The sequence below is a fragment of the Bombyx mandarina genome, chromosome 03 (genome assembly GCF_030267445.1).
Source record: "Bombyx mandarina strain Sakado chromosome 03, ASM3026744v2".
NCBI lineage: Eukaryota > Metazoa > Arthropoda > Insecta > Lepidoptera > Bombycidae > Bombyx > Bombyx mandarina.
Genome location: NC_143210.1, coordinates 1,346,020 through 1,366,858, shown reverse-complemented (window position 1 = coordinate 1,366,858; position 20,839 = coordinate 1,346,020). Strand labels below are relative to the sequence as shown.

At 40.0% G+C, this 20,839-nt stretch overlaps 1 protein-coding gene across 1 annotated transcript; it reads right to left on the bottom strand.

The window, feature by feature from the left end:
* Window positions 1-1,484: 1,484 nt before the first annotated feature.
* LOC114251031 (AN1-type zinc finger protein 4) lies at window positions 1,485-20,584 on the bottom strand. The gene is made up of 7 exons (XM_028185201.2): window positions 20,207-20,584; window positions 11,514-11,709; window positions 8,985-9,121; window positions 8,315-8,485; window positions 7,289-7,421; window positions 6,324-6,560; window positions 1,485-5,653 (listed from the first exon to the last, which is right to left on the bottom strand). Exons 1-7 carry the CDS (start codon window positions 20,382-20,384, stop codon window positions 5,557-5,559), a joined length of 1,149 nt encoding a protein of 382 aa, XP_028041002.1. The 5' UTR covers window positions 20,385-20,584; the 3' UTR covers window positions 1,485-5,556.
* Window positions 20,585-20,839: the final 255 nt, after the last annotated feature.

The window sequence follows — 20,839 nt, the reverse complement described above, 5'->3', positions numbered from 1 at the left end:
GGTTTTTAGCTTGACGCTCTATCCGATTCTACCCCAGCCGTCTGGACCATATTTTTTATCGGGACACAATCTACTTAAAAACCTTACTGTTATAATAATATAGTTAACTATATGTTTGTAATCGACATGTTAATTTTAGATGTTTGTTAAGTTTTATGAGGTAGTAACGGCGATATCCCGTAATGTTTTGTAAAATACTTTATTTAAAATAAAATAAAAATATATTATGACAAGCTTGAAAAACATTTTTTTTTTACCTCTCCTCCTCTGTGATCTTATTTACCGCTAAGGTTGTATTAAAAGTCATGTCCGATTTAATAAGACCCACCATTTTACTGATGAATATAAAAACAAATGGTGTTCGCTCCACGAAGGTCTTGGGCGGTGTCAGAATCGAACCCACAATCCTCATCTTAGGGTTCAAGCGCGCTAAATACTGCGGCACCAAGTTATTATCGCGCTCCTATTCAGATCTTCATTTAAGACATGAGTGGATGAAGGGGTTAAGTAGGTACCATTTCAAAAAAAAAAACAGTTTTTACATTGAATGAAGGTATTATGTGCCTGTAAGCTATTCTAATAGGTATAGCTAATTCTAATAATCTTTAAAACTCCGGGTTTAACGGCTATTTTTAGAAATTGTATGTGATGAAGTAGTAAAATTACGAAGAAAAAGTACAAGTACCAAAAGTTTGTTGCCCCTTTTCTCAAAATTAACAAATTGTATCATATCCCCTTCATCCACTCATGTCTTTATTTAATACCATTCATTCGAGAATTCTTAGAATACGAACGTGTTTAATCCAACCTAAGTTTTTAGGCCTTTCACCCACCGGTTACTGTCCTCGCCGAACTCGTTGTTAAATGTGTATTATCTATGATTATGACTGATAGTTCGACTAGACTTTTTGGCGGGAACGCGAGGAGTGAAGTTTTATTTTGTCTATTTAGTGTTTCTTCATTTTTAAATGTGTAATAACGGTGGTTTATTAACTGTTTAATATCTGTGAAAGTGCACAAATGTGGGAAAAAGAAACAAAGCCGCTGGACGTAACTTCTCGGGATCCTCCAAAAAGACCACAGAAAAAATCTCAGTAAATGACCATCATTTTACTGAGATTATATTATATTTCATCCCATATCATCTCATTTCATTTAATTTCATCCCAGTTGATTAATGTCTCACATTAATCATCTTCATTTCATTTCATTTTACTCATAAAAACCCTTAAAAAATAGTTCGACGAGCGATCTAATCCATAGACAAAATTCGCTCTTTCGTTTCTCGCCAGATCTTCCCAGTGGATCGCGATTCCGATCGGGTGGTAGATTCTGCGAGCCAATTCTCTCAGGTTGAGCCCGTGAGCTCACTTACCCGTCCGTGCGTACCTAGAATAGCCCCCTAGGCTACCAACGAATAATTAGGATTGTAGTGCATTATTTCACCATGAATATATAAAACTTTAAATAAACAATCTTCCGCATTCGCGTTCATCATCATAGTTTATTTAAGAAAACTGCCAAAATAATCATAACCAAAAATTAAAAATTACACGTTTTATTATACAAATATAAACTTATAATATACAAATCCTATGAAAAACTAATGTAGACACATTCGGCCGGAGTATTTTTTTTTAAATGCAAGACAAGAATTGTAACCTGTAGACAAAGATTTACAAAAAAGAATTATTTTTTTAATAAGATTTTAGTATGAAGTAATTAAGAAAATCACTTGCGGTACTTCAGAAACTTTAAACAATGCGGTTCTTGAATCTTCTATAACGTCATAACGTGAAAACATTGCGTCGATGCAAATTAATACATAACTCAGTCCGGATCTTGTCAGAAAAAAAATACCTGCAAGCTAAGAATCCAGTTCAGAATAATTAGGATATTTATAAAGCGAAAAATGGGCAATTAACATTAAAACCGCGTCTATATCATCGTGACGCCATTGCTAACGATAGAAGTACAAATTTGACCAAGCTCCTTTTTTTCTCAAAGACGGCTTCATTTAACTCACTCATTTTTCAATTTTATTCATTAATTAAAGTTTTAACACATAGACCGACTTTATTGATACGAAAAAATGGATATAGAAAATTCAATTGAATGTAAAAAAAATTAAACTAACGTAATATCACGTACAGCAAAAAAAAAATTAAATTTATCAAAAAAAAAGACAAACGGCCACAACAGATTGTCATATTTAAAAAAAAAAACTCGTTTGACCCGAAACTGTTCCCACATAATCACCGTATTGTTTGGCCGCTGTCAATAAGCATATTAATGGGTAGCTGAGCTGTTGCTAATCGGTGTCTTTGCCATTATGTCGTTCTAAGTTAGAGGATCTTAAATGAACAAGCTATCGACTTAACCACCAAGAGCGCGACCCGTGCTACCTACTGTATGCACTTAAATCATATTAGCAGCAGCATTACCTTTTTATTTACCTCCTCCTTCCTCGATGATTCCTATCTCGCCTAGTCTCACTGAGACTTAGACTGTCGTCAGCTTCAGTTTGATAGCCGAGAGAAATTTTCGCATATATGCATTTATAGCACAGACTACATAGATAGTTTCGTAGTAGCAATGCCCTCTGTCGGCTTGTAGCTACAAAACCACGGGTGTCTCCGTTTTTTGCGTATTCACGACACCAATGTTTATACCTACGCGAATTTCACCCCTTTTGAGAGAATCGAAGTCTGTAAAATTTCGTATAATTACAATAAAAACGCGGTTGAAATCTTGAATCATCCGTTGCTTTATTTGCTAAGATCAAATACTCATCAACTCCCTTATTTTTTATCCAATTTGTTAAGACAGACAACTCTCATATAAAACTTTTATTGAAACAAGATTCTTCGATTATTGAAATTTAAGCTCCTCAACAGCATTGCCAGCCATTGACAATTTTATATGTCACCAAGGTAACAATGATTTAGTGTGACGGTTAACTTTAGCAAGCGCTCCCAGGATGAGGTTCGGAGCTCACCCAGCAGCGACGAATCATTATCATGTTCTTTCATGTTGTATATTAGAAAGTACGGACGCCGGGATCAGGGCTGAAGGTAGGTAAATGAATTCTGTATGTACCGCGTAACGAATTTATTTGATCTTATAACTTTAAACGAGCAATTCTTGTATATATAAAGGTATAAATAATCTGAATCTCGGAAACGGCTCCAACGATTTTCATAAAATTTAGTATACAGGGGATTTCGATAAAAGGATCTAGCTACGATTGATTTTCAGAAAATTTTGTTTTGTTCGTGTTTTCAATAATCAACTTTATGACTCTTCCCGACATCTATTGGCGAATAATAATACTATTTTTCTTAATTGAGGGCAACTAACCGCTATAAAGACAGAACAAGATGGCGTTATAAAAAAAAAACATCTAGTAACACAAAATCACGACGTTTTCCCTTGGAGGTCCTGGTCGTATTGTCGAATAGCGCCTAATACCTCTCTATGTCATCCTCAAATGAAAAACTGGCTTTAATTTCTCTAATTTGCAAAACAAAATTTCACGTATCAATATAATTGCAAAATAATATTAACGATTGCTTTTTCTTTCAAGGTTTACGTAAATGTTATTACATTTTTTTTACGTATTAATAATAATCCGTGCAAAGTTAATTTTTTTATTCATTTTTTTTTCCTTTCAAATATTTTTAATTACAAAAAAAAGAAACACACACAAATGGCATAATATTATTTAAATAGCATTTTTAATCGTATTTTATTTCGTAACATTATCACATTTATATAGAGGCCGGTCGTATCTTGAGGAGTTAATACGCCCCTCCCCAACCCTCCCCACCACCTCCCGGGCACGAGCTGCCCCAAGCGCGGCATCGTGGAGAATACACGCGTTCGTTGCAACACTGCAAAGCCATTGAGACTTCGGCCTCATACCTCATGGTATACAGCGAAATTCGGTTGGTGTACGTGAACATCTCCGGCATCGTGTATACGCACGCAAGAAACGGACGGCTCTAAATCTTTAAAAGTCTATTTATCAGAGACTCGTTGGATATCCTTCAGGACTGACCGGGTCGGTGCTAGTGTTCCGATCCGTAGAGTAGAACCGTCTGACGCAGATGCAGAAACAGGCAGGGCGGTGGTGCCCGGCCGTGCGGGCTCGCGATTTAAAACGACGTTAGTATTTCGACTATCATAACACAGTACACAATGTCTCCAATTTTGTCAGACCATACCTGTCTCATTCACACGAGCTCAAAATAATAACAAGCGAATCCGGCACAAAAAAATAATTACAAAATCCAATTCTAGTTATCAAAAAAAAAAAAGTTCGCATAGATAACAATTTTATCACAAAAGAAAAATGTGTTTAAACAAAACAGAACCACGCAAAAATACTTCGTTCTGTTTTGGATAATCTCATTCCCCGCATACAACGCACAATAACCATTTCATATTTACAATTATAATTATTATAATAATAGTATTAGTATAATCTTCTTATCATCGTGTATGAATTAATCATTTCGAAATTTAACACAAAAAAAAAAAGTTAAAAAAATCAGTAACAACACCGAGAAAACCGTGAATTTTTCTATCGAGACGTGCGAAATTTTTTTTTACATTTTTATTACAAAAATCGATTTTTATCATAAAAAAAAAACGATTTCTAATAACATTCATCAATAACATACGATTATTTTTTCTTCGTAAAATTGTATATAGAGCGATACAGGCGAAACGTGAACCTTGCTTGAGGTGCGAGTGGTCGAACTTGAGGTCGAAGTAAATCCAATTGATTGGTGTAACAGGCGGCAGATATCCTTCAAAAATATCAAATACCTCATCTTGTTACACAACAAACAGACAGCACTGTTAATGAAAATTGCATATAGATATTTCAACGGACAAGTTTCGCAACACTCGCCCCGAAACAATATTCATGTGACGTCAGTATCACGTCACATCTACATAACGTTACAAAGGACGGTCTCAACTCCTAGTCTATATAATCTTTTAAGCATTTAGCTAAAACGCTTCATTACAAATGCGTAATAAAAATATCGTGCGTCCTGCTCTCTCTCGCTGAGTGTCAGCGCCACGTGCGAGAGCGGGACGGACGTGGTTTCGAATTTCGAAATTCGAAAGCGGAAGTCTCATTGTGGATTCCTTCACGGCGTACCAACGAGTAGTTCGTAATTTAAAAAAAAAATATTTCACAGGTTATATAATAAATTTAACAAAGGTGTCCCAAAGAGAGGAGGCTAATTTTTTTTAATGGTGTAAGAAAGGATTACACTTTTATTTTAAACTGAAAATTCTTTGAACAATGAAAAATCTAAGTTTTATTAAAATTTGAATCTCAATTCATTTAGATGTACAAGTATATTGTTGTGTAAAAACGAGATTACAATATAGATAACAATTATCTATTGTTCCGTTGTCAGCTTCGCCTATCGTCTCGCGTCACTCTCCGGCGACACGGCCGCAGCGAACCTGTACTTTCGAACTATCAATATGCGTAAGACTAAAAATTGGACCGTCTGTATGTAGAGCTGGACTGTACTATATCTTGGGCAGCTTGGGCGCGAGCAGCGCGGTGCCCAGGCCGGGGTGGGGCCGCGCCTTGTAGTCGTAAGCGCAGCCGTGGACCTCTGCGTATCTGGGGGATGATACGGCCAGCCGTTACGTGAAGCCGCTGTTCGATATTCATTACGCTGAGTAACGTTCTCTGCACAGCCCGCAATGGACACGCAACACGAGCGGGGAGCTACGGTCAACCGTCTTCGTTACCGGAGCACATAGACGATGTGAACGTCGCTACTCACCTTGAGACATGAGGTCGGCTGCCCCGCCCATCAAACAGAAATGCATTATCGCTTCCCCGCAGAAATAGCCCGGATGTTGCCTACTCGTGCGGACTCACAAGACGCCCTACCCACTAGTGAACCCACGCAAATTAAAATTTTCGTGGGTTTGATTTTTATGACACAATCTTCTTCATCGCGGAAGTCATTCGTGAACATTTGTTTAGTAACTCTATTGCCATATATTTTTTAATTTTTTTTATTGCCTTTGTAGGCAGACGATCATACGACCCCCTGGTGGTGAGTGGTTACCGTCGCCCATGGACACCAGCAACGCCAGGGGTAGAGCCAAGCCGCTGCCTTCAACAAATTATGAAATACTATTTTACTATTGTAGCTAATGGTTTGAAGGGTGCGGCAGCCATTGTAACTATACTGAGACCTTAGAACTGATATCTCAAGGTGGTTGGCGCATTTACGTTGTAGATGTCTATGGGCTCCAGTAACCACAGTGTGCCTTGGTACCTGTGCGGCGCGCAGAAGCTGGCCCCGCAGCGGCACTTGTGCACGGTGGCGATGCTGAGGCGCTTCTTGCAGAAGGCGCAGCGCAGGCGGGGCGGCTTCTTGTCGGGCGGCGGGCGGTGCAGCAGGTCGTCGCTGAGGTGCAGGTGCTCGCGGTTGGCGTGGCGGCTCAGCGCCGGCAGCGCGCCCAGCGTCTCCAGCCGCGACGTGGACGACGACAGCCACGCGCCCAGCACGCCTCTGTCGACAACACAACACAACACTTATTTATCGGACAGCGTCGTGGGCTAGAGGATAAGACGTCCGGTGCAATCGCGTAAAACGATGCAACGGTGTTCAAATCCCGCAGCAAGGGTACCAATTTTTCTAATGAAATACTTAACAAATGCTCACGATTGACTTCCACGGTGAAGGAAAAACATCGTGTAATAAAAATCAAACGCGCAAAATTATAATTTGCGTAATTACTGGTGGTAGGACCTCTTGTGAGTCCGTCTATTTCTACCACCACCCTGCCTATTTCTGCCGTGAAGCAGTAATGCGTTTCCGTTTGAAGGGTGGGGCAGCCGTTGTAACTAATACTGAACCCTTAGAACTTATATCTTAGGGCGGGTGGCGCATTTACGTCGTAGATGTCTATGGGCTTTTAGTAACCACTGATGAAATGAAATGAAATGAGATGATATGAGATGAAATATAATTTCAGTAAAATAGTAGTTTACTACTGAGACTTTTTCAGTGGGCTTTTTAGAGGATCCCGAGAAGCTACGTCCAGCGGCTTTGTTTTATTTTCCCACATTTGTGCACTTTCACCGATATTAAACGGTTAATATACCAACGTTATTACACATTTAAACCTGAAGAAACACTAAATAGACAAAATAAAACAAATCACACGACTTCACTCCTCGCGTTTTCCGCTTAAAAGTCCCCACACGTCGTGGCTCTAATACCGCGCGACTACCCACCTTTCGGGGAAATTAGGTTCGTATTCGTATCCAGTGTAGGCCCCGTCGTAGGTCGGCGTGAACGTGTCCGGCTGCGTCTCGTACTGACGTGACAGCGTCTCTTCGCTTCGAGTCTTTTGTATGTCCGCTTTATCTGTAGACAAACGAGGCCGTCAGCGCAAAAGTAATTTAACCCACAATTTTTCATAAAAAAAAATCCAAGCTGATAGACTTGGGAGGCTATTTCAGCGTAACCTTGACTAGTAGGTGAGCTCACGGGGCTCAAACCTGACGACGTTGCTAACACGAACCCTAGCAAGAGCCGTGCTTCGCAGAATCTACCACCGGATCGGAAACGCGACCCACTGAGAAGATCCGGCGAGAAACTTAGTGGGCTGTGTCTGTGAGTTAATTTACTCGTCGAGCCCTTCGTCGCAAGCGACGGGTTCGACGAGAACGATGACCGGTGCTGGAGGTACTTAAATGCACCGTTAGTGGATTGGGAAGGTCAGAAATGACGTGTTTTTGGGCCACGTCGATTGCTTTCCATTCTGTCCGCAGGATCGGGACTTTTTCATATTCGTGCTTATATATTGCAATTTATTTAAAACGTAGGTAATAAATGTTGATGCAAAAGCGGCCTATCCCTAGTATCACTCAAAGATAACAGAGGGCTTTGTAAACAATATTTTTGCGCGTATTATTTTTGCCTACGAAGCAGTGTAAAAGTAAATTCAGACCTCATTATCTCCACATTATGGTAGGCTTAGGCCACCTTGCGCTGACATTTTCAAATATACACTGAGTGAGTCGGCGAGAGCGTCTGAATGGTTTGATGATGATACGTTCAAACACAACCATTAGCTAATACCAACCATAACCTGAAGCTAATAAAAGCGTATTAAAAATATGATTGGAACTTTATTTAGTGATTTGAAATATCAATCAGTAAAATTTCACTCTATCAGAGACGCCAAAAAGCACGTTGAAGCCAGGAAAGCGATGGACTCTCTCTCTCTTTCCGTGGCCTCGTTAAACTGCACTCACCGTTCCTGGCCGCCAGCTGCGGCCGCGTCAGCGTGAGGGTCTCCATCCTGCGCCGCAGGTCCATCATCTTGCCCATCGTCACCGCGTTGTCGTGCAGCGCACCCCGACAAGGACCCTCCACTAAACTGTACTCCTTATCCGGCAGGTGACTGACCTCGCTCACTCGTGGACCTGTCAAAATCAAACATTACACATTTCGATAATTTGCGTAATTACTGGTGGTAGGACCTCTTGTGAGTCCGCGCGGGTAGGTACCACCACCCCGCTATTTCAGCCGTGAAGCGGTAATGCGTTTCGATTTGAAGGGTGGGGTAGTCGTTGTAACTATACTGAGACCTTAGAACTAATATCTCAAGGTGGGTGGCGCATTTACGTTGTAGATGTCTATGGGTTCCAGTAACCATTTAACACCAGGTGGGCTATGAGCTCGTCCAACCATCTAAGCAATAAAAAAAAAGTTTGTGTATTAAGTCCTGTGTGCTTAGCGCGAGTTTTTTAACGTTGTCGATAGCGTAAAAGTTAGCTCATATTTGTATGGAACGGGATCGTGTACCTACGTTTGCCGCTAGGGGCGCTGTTCCAACTGCATACAAAGTTGGATTAACTTTTACGCTGTCGAGAACGTTAAAAAACTCGCACTAAGCACACTGAGCTCGTCCCGTATACGTACACTTGTTGTGGTCCAGCGGCGAATACGTTCCGTCGCGGTTCTCTCTGACGCTGAGCATGCTCACGCGCTCACCGTCGCGAAACACCAGCACCGTCATCTTACAGCCACCTTCGCGACTTGAACTTGCCCCTTCGTCTCTGTTAATAAAAACATAATAAATAGGTAAAAAATATTTACCATTTCGCTTTTTACTTTTAAGCTATTGCATTCTATCTCTCATCAACCGAATGATCATTGTTCTATACTCTTCATATATACTGTGTTACTTATAATATTTTGTATTCAAGTTTAACAATATTTGCTATGTGTATGTGCATTACTATAATTCTCATGTTGTATTTGTCATTTTAGCTGTTCTACACACACTCATCACTTTTAATTATTATTCTCATAATCCTCTCACAGGTCTGCTGGAAGAGGTCTCTTAAAGAAATAAGCAGTGCCTTTGTACATAATTTTCTTATTACTCTGTACTATCTCATCTTTTTTGTGTGTACCTAAATAAATAAATAAAAATAAAATAAAAGCTTTTATCGCGGGCTTTGAGCGCAGCGACCGAAACTTTTGTTTGTTCGTTTGCTTAATACCTGTATACATTTCAACGTATGCGTATCAATGAGCCTCTGTTTGTCATAGAACACGGAATGGAATGGCCATTTAGATGACCGTGTGTGAAAAACACATTTTTATCGACTTCGACTGGGAGTCTAGCACAGATCCTGTGCTACAGTAGTAGGGCACCACCCCTAGTAATCTTGGGCACTCAGATATAAATATTTAGGTCTTGTTTATACAAGAGATTCTCTAGTGCTGAGGTTATTTATATACATATTATTATTAAGGGCGACATTTTTAGCAATTTTACCGGAGAGATATTTAAAGTGTTTGGAACAACAAAACTTCTTCAGCTATTTTGAAGTCGTCGTGGCCTAAAGGATAAGACGTCCGGTGCATTCGTATCTAGCGATGCAACGGTGTTCGCATCCCGCAGGCGGGTACCAATTTTTCTAATGAAATACGTACTCAACAAATGTTCACGATTGGCTTTCACGGTGAAGGAATAACATCGTGTAAAAAAAAATCAAACCCGCAAAATTAAAATTTGCGTAATTACTGGTGGTAGCACCTCTTGTGAGTCCGCACGGGTAGAACTTATACCTCAAGGTGTGTGGCGCATTTACGTTGTAGATGTCTATGGGTTCCAGTAACCACTTAATACCAGGTGGGCTGTGAGCTCGTCCACTCATCTAGGCAATAAAAAAAAAAAAACTTTATTGATGTTCAATTAAAACATCGAACTGTTGATGCTGATACCAAACTAAAACGTACTTTTAATTACAAAGACAAATGTCACGTATGTCGAAAGCGAAATGTCACTTAAACCAAATTACCTTTCGCCCCTCGATATGTTTATTCAAGTATCGTCACCGGTAGAGAGCAGTCAAGACCGTCGATCGTTGAATCTTAAAAAATAAACTTAACGGAACATATCGATCCTTAAAATACATCTCGCATACATCGGTCCTAACAAAAATGATTGATGTATCCATACGCGTTTCATCACCGCTAGCATAAGGCCATCACCGTACACGGCTTGCATTACGAAACAGTCTTAAAGATTTATTTTTAACATAAATCAATTTGTAACGATTGCAAAAAAACTACTTAAGCTATCATTAATTCATTACAATTTTGATTTGCGTGTTAGTTTGTAAAATTAAATAAATTAATCAGCTCTTCTATAAAATACCTGGCGGAACCCGATCTCGCTGCGCTGTGAACTATTGCTATTTGGACATAAAGCAACGATTTCTAAAAGCTCCTTATTCGCGCTTCATTCATTCGCGTTTTCACTGTTCGCGGATTAAAATAATGCGATTCAATTCCTATGTTCGCGGCTAAAGATTTCTTTATTCGCAGATCTAATCGGTCCATACATATTGATAAAACGGATTACGATAGACACCTAAGTTTTTTGTAATGTACTCCATACTTAAAAATTCACAAATATGTTAGTGGAAGCCTGAAAGTGGCGGCACCTGTGAGTGACAGAGAAGTTGAGAAGTGCGCGTTTGGGATGGTATGGACATTTGATGAGTCGAAATGACAATAAGGTTGGTAAGAGAGTTTGAAATATAAATGTGGAGGGCTCGACGAGTAAATTAACCCACAGACACAGCCCACTGAGTTTCTCGCCGGTTCTTCTCAGTTGGTCGCGTTTCCGATCCGGTGGTAAATTCTGTACGGTTCTTGCTAGGGTTAGTGTTAGCAACAACATCAGATTTGAGCCCCGTGAGCTCACCTACTCACTCGGTGACGCTGATATGGTCTCTCAAGACCATCAGCTTAGGTAGGAAAAAAAAAGGATTGCGTGAAAGACGATATGTGTAAAAGGGGAGTGAGCGAAGAAACGGTATAAACATGTTGCGCCTACCCTTGGCAACTGGGAGAAGGGCAGAAGAAAGATGATGATGACTTACAAACATAAAAACCCGTCAAAAAAGAATTTAAGCTGTTACTGCTATATACCTGTCAGTATCGAGCATTCTCTCGATGTCCCTCCATGGCTCCGGAGGGGGCAGCCTCCTGGTCGCGACGGGGCCTCCCCTCATGCCCAGCACGAGGCGCAATCTCGCTCCGGCCCCGATGGCGTGCTCGCCTAGTGACGACCAGTTCTCCAACTCCTTTAGATTGTAGACTAGGTGCTGTTGTGATACGGGAATACCTAAAACACAAATGAGATCAAATCAAATAATTTCGTCTTTTGTTATTCTCAATCTAATGGTGTTCGTTTTAACAATAAACATCATGGGGTGAAAGGGTTTTTTTTTTATTGCTAAGATGGGTAGACGAACTCAAAGCCCACCCGGTGTTAAGTGGTTACTGTAGCCCATAGACATCTATAACGTAAATGCGCCACCCACCTTGAGATAGTGGTGGTAGCACCTCTTGTCAGTCCGCGCGGGTAGGTACCACCACCCTGCCTATTTCTGCCGTGAAGCAGTAATGCGTTTCGGTTTGAAGGGTGGGGGCAGCCGTTGTAACTATACTGAGACCTTAGAACTTATATCTCAAGGTGGGTGGTGCATTTACATTGTAGATGTCTGTGGGCCCCAGTAACCACTTAACACCAGGTGGGCTGTGAGCTCGTCCACCAATCTAAGCAATAAAAAAAATCATTGTAACAGAACAATATACAACGCTATTTTATGCCGTTTTTGACTATTTTTGACTGTCTGATTCGGTGGTGCAGCAGTTAGCGCTCCTGACTGCCGTACCGAGGGTCGTGAGTTCGTTACCCATATCGGGCAAATCTTCGTGTGATGAACAAGGTTTGTTTGCTCCTTGCTGGGTGATTTATATATATGTGTGGATATATTTAAAAGTGTAGGTATCACTATTTACATCAATCTCTGTTTCCCATCGTATAGGTGAACATAGTTTATTTTTATGTTTCTATGGCTTAGATGGGTGGACGAGCTCACAGCCCACCTGGTGTTAAGTGGTTACTGGAGCCCATAGACATTACGACGTAAATGCGCCACCAACCTTGAGTTATAAGTTCTAAGATCTCAGTATAGTTACAACGACTGCCCAATCAAACCGAAACCCATTACTGCTTCACGGCAGAAATAGGCGGGGTGGTGGTACCTACCCGTGCGGCCTCAGAAGAGGTCCTACCACCAGTAAAAAATGGCCAAGCGGAAAAAAAAGTAGTGTTAACAAAATATCTAATCTACCAAAAATCATTCTAATTAAATATCAATAAAACTTCAAACTTAAAAGCCGAGCCTAACATTAGTTTATTTTAAATGCATTTTAAAAACAGCAAAACGAACCTGAGGTCTGCTAAACAATACGGAGTTATTTCCGTGACCGTCTTGCTTCAATGAATTAAACGCTATTTAAAATTGGCACCAAATTGGCGTCTAATAGAACGACCTGAGCGACAATAGCGACCGCAGGTGACCCAAGGCCAAGGTCAGACTCCTGTGATGTCACCAATCCACTTTGATTCACCAGCCCACTGAGTTTCTCGCCGGATTTCTCAGTGGGTCGCGTTTCCGATCCAGTGGTAGATTCTGCGATGCACTGCTCTTGCTAGGGCCAGTGTTAGCGACACCTCCAGTTTGAGCCCCGAGAGCTAACGTACGCGCTAGGGTAATGCTGATATAGCCTCACAAGCCTATCGGGTTTCTCTGGATTTGACAGTTCCAAAACTAGGAGACGATTTAATGTGATACTTTTAAAAATAAACTTTAAGCCTTTGAGCTCGAACCATTGGTAGATCGACTCTCTATTAATGCGTATAAAGTGCGGAGCGTCGGAAAACAGACTATTGCGCAATTTGATTTTGAGTATTTATATATCGACTTTATTAATAACACTAGCGACCCGCCCTCGCTTCGCTTCGGAAACATAAAAACACACATGAAACAAAAAAAAAATTATAAAAAAAAATTTAAAAAAAGTAGCCTATGTTCATCAGGGACAATGTCGGCTTCTAATGGAAAAATAATTTTTCAAATCGGTCCAGTAGTTTCGGAGCCTATTCGAAACAAACAAACAAACAAATCTTTCCTCTTTATAATATTAGTATAGTATAAGTATATAATATTATTAATAACATTTATAATTGTTTTGCTGTGAGTTTAGCATTGATTTTTTAATTTTTTTATGATTACGTACTTTTTTCAAAAATCTAGAAATTTCTGCAAAATATTTGAAAATAAGCTCGGAACTATATGGGGTTATAGTCATAGTTGGAAACATCGTAAAAATATAACGTTATAAATCCACGTTAGCTCCTCAAGAGGTCCAACCACTGCGGTCCCGGTTACATATTGAATTAAACAAGGCAATTTCTAAAAGTTATCATAGAGTCGTCGTAAGAAAAGTGTGAGTCAGTTTGGAAGTATGCCAACGTATGCCACGTTATCCATGAAGTCATCACTTTCTTTTGCAATCCGAAAACTTGCACATCCCACGGCAACTTCGATTTTAAGCTGTAGATTTTTTTTAATTGCCGTATAGGGAGACGAGCATATGGTCCACCTGATGGTGAGTAGTCATCGTCGCTCATGGACGTCATCAATGCCAGGGGTAGAGCCAAGCCGCTGCCTACCGTTAAGTAATCTCCACAAGCCTCGTTTGAAAAAGGATCATGTCATAACGCGTGGGAAACACCGTGGAGGGGAGCTCATTCCAAGGCCGGATGGTACGTGGCAAAAAAGAACTCTGGAAACGCACTGTGGATGAACGTAGTGGCTCCAGGTAGTATGGATGAACTCAAGTCCGGTGGCGGGCGATGCGATGGTAAAAACGAGATGATGGTATCGTCTCAAGCAATTCCACGGAGTAAATGATCGAACGGCCTATTTCGCTATATGTAGAGACTGGAGTCCCATAGTACATAGACACGGTTACGCGAAGGCCGCCCAACGCGTTTAATTTGAAAAAGAATCCATTATCTGTTCTGCTTTGGACGGGTATAGTTTATATTCAGCCTCATATTATGGACAGCAATAGTGCTACTGGACTTTGGGTTTGACTTGGTCTGGTCGAATTTGGCGAATTTTTTCAGTGGGTCACAATTACGATCCGATTGTAGATTCAGCGAAGCATGGTTCTTGGTAGGGCAAGTGTTAACAAACTCTCTCAGGCTGAACTCTGTGAGCTTTCCTACTTATGCGGTGAAACTGGAATAGCCCCCCTAGGCTACCAGCGATTAGATAGGAAAAATAACCTTAACCCTACGTAATAGTCTCTTTTTTACCTAAGCTGTTAACCTTAGAGGATTATGCCAGCGTCACCGACCGAGAGCTCACGGGACTGTTACCCGAGGAAGCGTCTCGATGCACGGGAGGATGTTCCAGTGTTCTTATAGATATTATTCCCCATGTTCCAAAGGTAGCAGAAACAGAACATGCTGTTGTGAACCCTCTTATCGTGGCCGTCGGTAACTACATTCCCGATCATGCGGACAGAATGGAAAGCAGTCGACGTCGCCCAAAACACGTCATTTCGGATCCTCCCGATCCACTAACGGTGCTTTTAGGTACCTCAAGCACCGGTCATCGTTCTCGTCGAATCCGTCGCTTGCGACGAAGGGCTCGATGAGTAAATGAACCCTCAGACACAGCCCACTGAGTTTCTCGCCGGATCTTCTCAGTGGGTCGCGTTTCCGATCCGGTGGTAGATTCTGCGAAGCACGGCTCTTGCTAGGGTCCGTGTTAGCAACGTCATTAGGTTTGAGCCCCGTGAGCTTACCTACTAGTTAAGGCGACGCTGACACAGCCTCTCAAGGCTATCAGCTTAGGTAGGAAAAAAAAGCTGTTGTTAATTTTTTACACACGAGAACAAGCTACCATACGGTATGATACGGTACGTGCCCAATGACGCACCATCGAACCCGGCACCTGGCAATATTTGGCATCAGAACAAAAACTTTATAAAACAAAGTTGACCTGCCACAAATCGTCAATGTAACAATTAACAAAAAAAAAACACACACACTAACATATTAAAAATACGTTCGCACCTGTCGCATTCATGTTATCGACGCGTGAGAAAATCATTCATGAATCATATGCGTACGTTTTTTTTTTGTTGCTCATAAATACAATATAATATACATAATCTCGTTCGAATTTGTTGTTTACGATACGAAAATGGAATGTTGATAAATGAGGGACGGATGCGGGTAATATATTTACTTTTGGCGTTTGAATAAAATTAAACATTACCGAGGATTTATCTCAAGTAAGGCATAAATTATGACAATGAAAAATTAAGTCAGGAATGGGTGTTTTTTATTTTTTTTATTGCTTAGATGTGTGGACGAGCTCACAGCCCACCTGGTGTTAAGTGGTTACTGGAGCCCATAGACATCTACAACGTAAATGCGCCACACACCTTGAGATATAGTTCTAAGGTCTCAGTATAGTCACAACGGCTGCCCCGCCCTTCAAACCGAAACGCATTACTGCTTCACGGCAGAAATAGGCGGGGCGGTGGTACCTACCCGTGCGGACTCAGAAGAGGTCCTACCACCAGGAATATACTCTAAAAACTTTAGCAATTACTGATCATCTAGGCAGAGGCAATCAAGATTTGTGATACAGAGATGGCGAAACTAGAGAACAGAAAGAATCTACATTCGGACACTGATGTACTTTAAGGCACGTTGTGGGTTGACGTTTTTTTTATTGCTTAGATGGGTGGACGAGCTCACAGCCCACCTGGTGTTAAGTGGTTACTGAAGCCCATAGACATCTACAACGTAAATGCGCCACCCACCTTGAGACATAAGTTCTAAGGTCTTAGTATAGTTACAACGGCAGCCCCACCCTTCAAGCCGAAACGCATTACTGCTTACTGGATATACTGCTACGCTGGAGTCCATTAGTGCTTTTAACAAGTAGGGAGGGCCCGACAGTTACGATATGAATACTGAGCTACTGGTGGATCATGTGCTGGGAGAATGCACAAAAATAAACTGAATGGAATGGAGGAACATCTCAGGACTAAGTAATTCACCGCTCTTATTTAGTTTATTCATCAACGACATTCCCCTGTCGCCGCCAACCCAGTTAGCCTTATTCTCCGACGACACAACCGATTACTACTCGAGTAGAAACAAGTCCCTAATCGCGAGGAAACTCCGAACCGGAAAATGGTTCCGAAAATGGCGCATAGTCATCAACCCAGCGAAAAGCACAGCAGTGCTATTACAAAGGCGAAACTCAACGCGTATTTCCTCCTGCATTAGGAGGAGAAATATCACACCCCCCCGTCTCCCTCTTCGGTGAACCCATACCCTAGTCCAGGAAGGTCAAGTACCTGGAAGTCACCCTGGGTGCATCCATGACATTCCGCCCGCATATAAAATCAGTTCGCGACCGTTTCGTAAGCGGAGTAAAATGTCCGTTCGGAACAAGGCTTTACAAAATTTGTATAAGGCCTAGTCTAGACTTACGCGAGTGTGGTGTTCGCTCACGCGGCCCGCACACACACCCACCCTACAATCCCGCTTTGGCAGGTTAGCCGTCGGAGCTCCGTGGTTCGTGAGGAACGTTGACGTACACGACGACCTAGGTCTCGAATCAATCCAGAAACACATGAAGTCAGCGTCGGAATGGCACTTCGATAAGGCCATGCGTCATGATAATCGCCTTATCGTCGTCGCCGCTGATTAATCCCCGAATCCTGATCGTGCAGTAGCCAGTCACCGTCGACGCCCTAGACACGTCCTTACGGATCCATCAGATTGCATTAGAATCTTTAGCTCTAACACTAGGAGCAGGCTTAGGGACGCGGGTAACCGTACTCGTCGAACTCAGCAAAGAGTTCGTCGTGCAATCTAATCTAAACATCAGCCTGCTGAGTTTCTCGCCGGATCTTTTTAGTGGTAGTACATTCATTCGCAAAGCAGCTACTGCTAAGTTGTTAGGTCTCCTTAGGAGGCGCTCGGGTGGCTGTTAGCAATTTCTCACCCTCCAGGCTGAGCCCTTGCTCGCCCATCTGTCCTGGTGAACCTGGAAAGGCATCTGGGCCACTACTAATCCCTCAATCATAAAAAAGACTAAATAACAGAAATGAATGGAATTACTCCAAATAAGTTAACAGTTTCTGCAAAAGTAACTTCCGGTATGTATCCAGCTTCAATTCTCGAAAGAGCTTGGGCTCACTAGACACATTAGCACTAGGGAGCACCTTTGTTAAAATAGTTTAGCTGAAGAATAGCTGCTGTTTCAAATTTTCTGAGAGTGGTAATGCCTTATCTAATAACAGAATGGTCACCATAAAACCTGATTGACATGTGTAGTTCAAACCAATTCTATGTATACTTAATTATAGTTTATTACGACACATTATAAAGTTATTAACGTATTTACTGAAGCACAACTAATTTAAAATGTTTATCACCATAAAACAGTCGGAATGTATGAAATAAAATGTTATATACATTTGTTTAATGAGATCTAATGGTTTAATTCGAAAATATTTTTCTTGTTCATAAATGTTAATGTCATTAGTCATATCTTTAATGCGTAGTTTAGAAAGCCATTTAATATATTATGTGACTCACTGGTTTTTTTATTATTAGATTGAATAAATAATAACCCATATCTCAAACACTACATACTACATACATTATCTTGTTCAAAGTTCAAACTATTTTTTCTTTTTTTCTAAGAGATTGCACCATATATTTTATAATGAATACAAAATTTAAAGTTTATTTCACATTAGTGTTTTTAATCTCGAATGTTTTCTGGTATTTTGATTATATTAACAGTTTTAATCATCACTAATGTGTTTTCCGTCCTAATTTAAAAAAGGTCAACACGCTTTGGCAGAAAAGAATGCAGCAACTGTTTAAATATAAAATTCAATTGAACTCCATGATTTTCTAAGATCTTTATGCATTTTGCCAACTATTTGACCTGCCACTAGATTTACAAGCAAGTACTTTTTATTTATTTCAATTAGAATACTGTTCTGTATGTATACATTTACAAAACATGTAACAAAATATCATATGGATGGATATGGATCATATGGATAGTAATAATGCTGATATTGAACATAATACTAATGAAAGGTGATTGCATGCAGCAGAGATGCGAATGTTGCGATGGATGTGTGGAGTAACGAGAATGGATAGAATACGGAATGAATATGTTAGAGGAAGTCTGAAAGTGGCACCTGTGACAGAGAAGCTGAGGAGTGCACGTTTGGGATGGTATGGACATGTGATGAAACGGAATGAAAATGAAGTTGTTAAGAGAATGTTAACTATGAATGTGGAAGGATTTAGAGGAAGAGGTAGACCTAAGAAGAAATGGATGGATTGTGTGAAAGACGATATGGGTAGGAGGGGAGTGAGCGAAGAAATGGTATATGATAGAAGAGTATGGAAGGAGAAAACATGTTGCGCCGACCCCAGGTGACTGGGAGAAGGGCAGGATAATGATGATTGAACATAATACTAAAAATTGCAATTCAATAATAAAACATCCATTAACTGACATCCTCTACCTCAAGGAAGGGCTGGAAACCACAGCACTGCCTGCCATTGGATTCTATTTATTGATTGTAAAATATTAAAACTGCAAATATTTATGCTAACCTTGACAACTATTGTTTACTATTTATGCTTAAATTATTTGTTTCAGCATCAGGAAATTGACTTAGAACAATACTGTTTGAGCAAAATGCTTGTGATATATGAAAAATATTTAAAGGTTTAATTTTTTGGCATTCATTTCACATCTAAACAGACTTGCCATTATCAATATTCATACACTGCTAGCTGTTTAACAATAGTGGGAATACACTTCAGTTTCTATATACCCACACATTCTCACACACACTCATATAATAGTCTTTTCAGCTATTCTATATTTCTATACATTTAGATATAAGCAAGAGGAAATGATGTTCTATTTCTTTTTTCTTTGTATGCATTTTTTATATTTAATTTACAGTTTAGCAGATTTTATAATTCCTATTTCAAGTGTTTGAGCCTACCTTGGATGACTTAATGGACATTTCACAAGTGAATCTGTGAAATTCTAAGAATAATTGACTTTTAATCCAACTTAGATCTCTATAAAAATAAGAAAGTAGATTTTTGTAAAACAAATGCAATGTCTACTATGTAAGCTGTAAACAAAGACTATCTAGTATTACAAATTAAATGTTGGTGTAGACTATATAATTCAGTCAATGATATAAGTGAATTTTATCTTGAAAAGATACATAGTGTCCACATGAGAGGAAACTATGTATGTGTAATCACTGGATAAAATAATTAACTTCAGATCTCAATGGTAATAATGTTTTTAAAATGTTTTCCTTTCCATTCTCTATGTTATCAGCATTATGTTAGAAAGAAACATTTATTGGCATCTTTCTTATGCTTTATTGCTTTCATTAGTAGTGTCAAAGTACAAATAGATATTAAGTGCCATATTATAATCTCATACTAGTTCATATTTGTTCAGTGACACAATCTTTATGTAATGAGTTCAAATTTGAATCAGGGACTAATTTAATTACACAACACAAAACATTAAATCAAACTACGGAAATTTCTGGAGAAATTATCTCTGCTATGTGTCCTTTGTGTCTGTCAACATAGATATGTCAGCGTTAAATGGAATTAGATAAAATATTTAGAAGAGATAGTTTGTATGATATTAGGATATACGCACCTTCTACTCTAAATATCTTCGACTTTATCGCGAACACGGTGTCCGATGGTGACACGGTCATTTCAAAAGCAGTACCCGTGAGCGTCTCCACCAGCACCTCCATCGTGGCCTGACCACCTTCTTCCTGGAATCCCTTCGATCTACTCGAAAGTCTCTCAGGGCATCCATGTTGTGACATTTCACACACTATAAGACCAAGCTATCTGCACCACATTGCACTTCACGGAAACGTTCGAATCACAAGACACGATCACACAACGACGAAACAAATTAACGTTACGTCGACGATCGTGAACAAAAACGGTTCATGTTTTTTCTATTATCTTTTATGCTAACACTATTAGCGAAATAACAAAAATTTACATGCAAATCTAAATATATAGCAAACAAAATTAATTATAAAACACGAAAATAAATTGGTCGTGAATGACAGACGTATTTTTTTTCTTTTGATTGAAGAGTGGAACTTGAATGAAATACCACAGATTATTAAAAAAAGTTACAAATTTTTAGATGTCAACTGTCAAAGAAATGAATGAGAATGTCTTTGTTTAATCCGAAATAAGAAATTTTGCCATTTTTTCATCAAAAGTGATAGAAATAGATTACTATTTTTAAAATTAGGAAAAAAAA

What these genes read in the sequence shown, in the direction of transcription:
- LOC114251031 (XM_028185201.2), bottom strand. Translation starts at nt 20,384, where the DNA reads ATGTCACAACATGGATGCCCTGAGAGACTTTCGAGTAGATCGAAGGGA. An exon ending in GAACCTAATTTCCCCGAAAG is followed by an intron (nt 6,561 to 7,288) that starts GTGGGTAGTCGC and finishes TGTTGTCGACAG; the next exon opens with AGGCGTGCTGGGCGCGTGGC. An exon ending in AGCTTCTGCGCGCCGCACAG is followed by an intron (nt 5,654 to 6,323) that starts GTACCAAGGCAC and finishes ATCATCCCCCAG; the next exon opens with ATACGCAGAGGTCCACGGCT.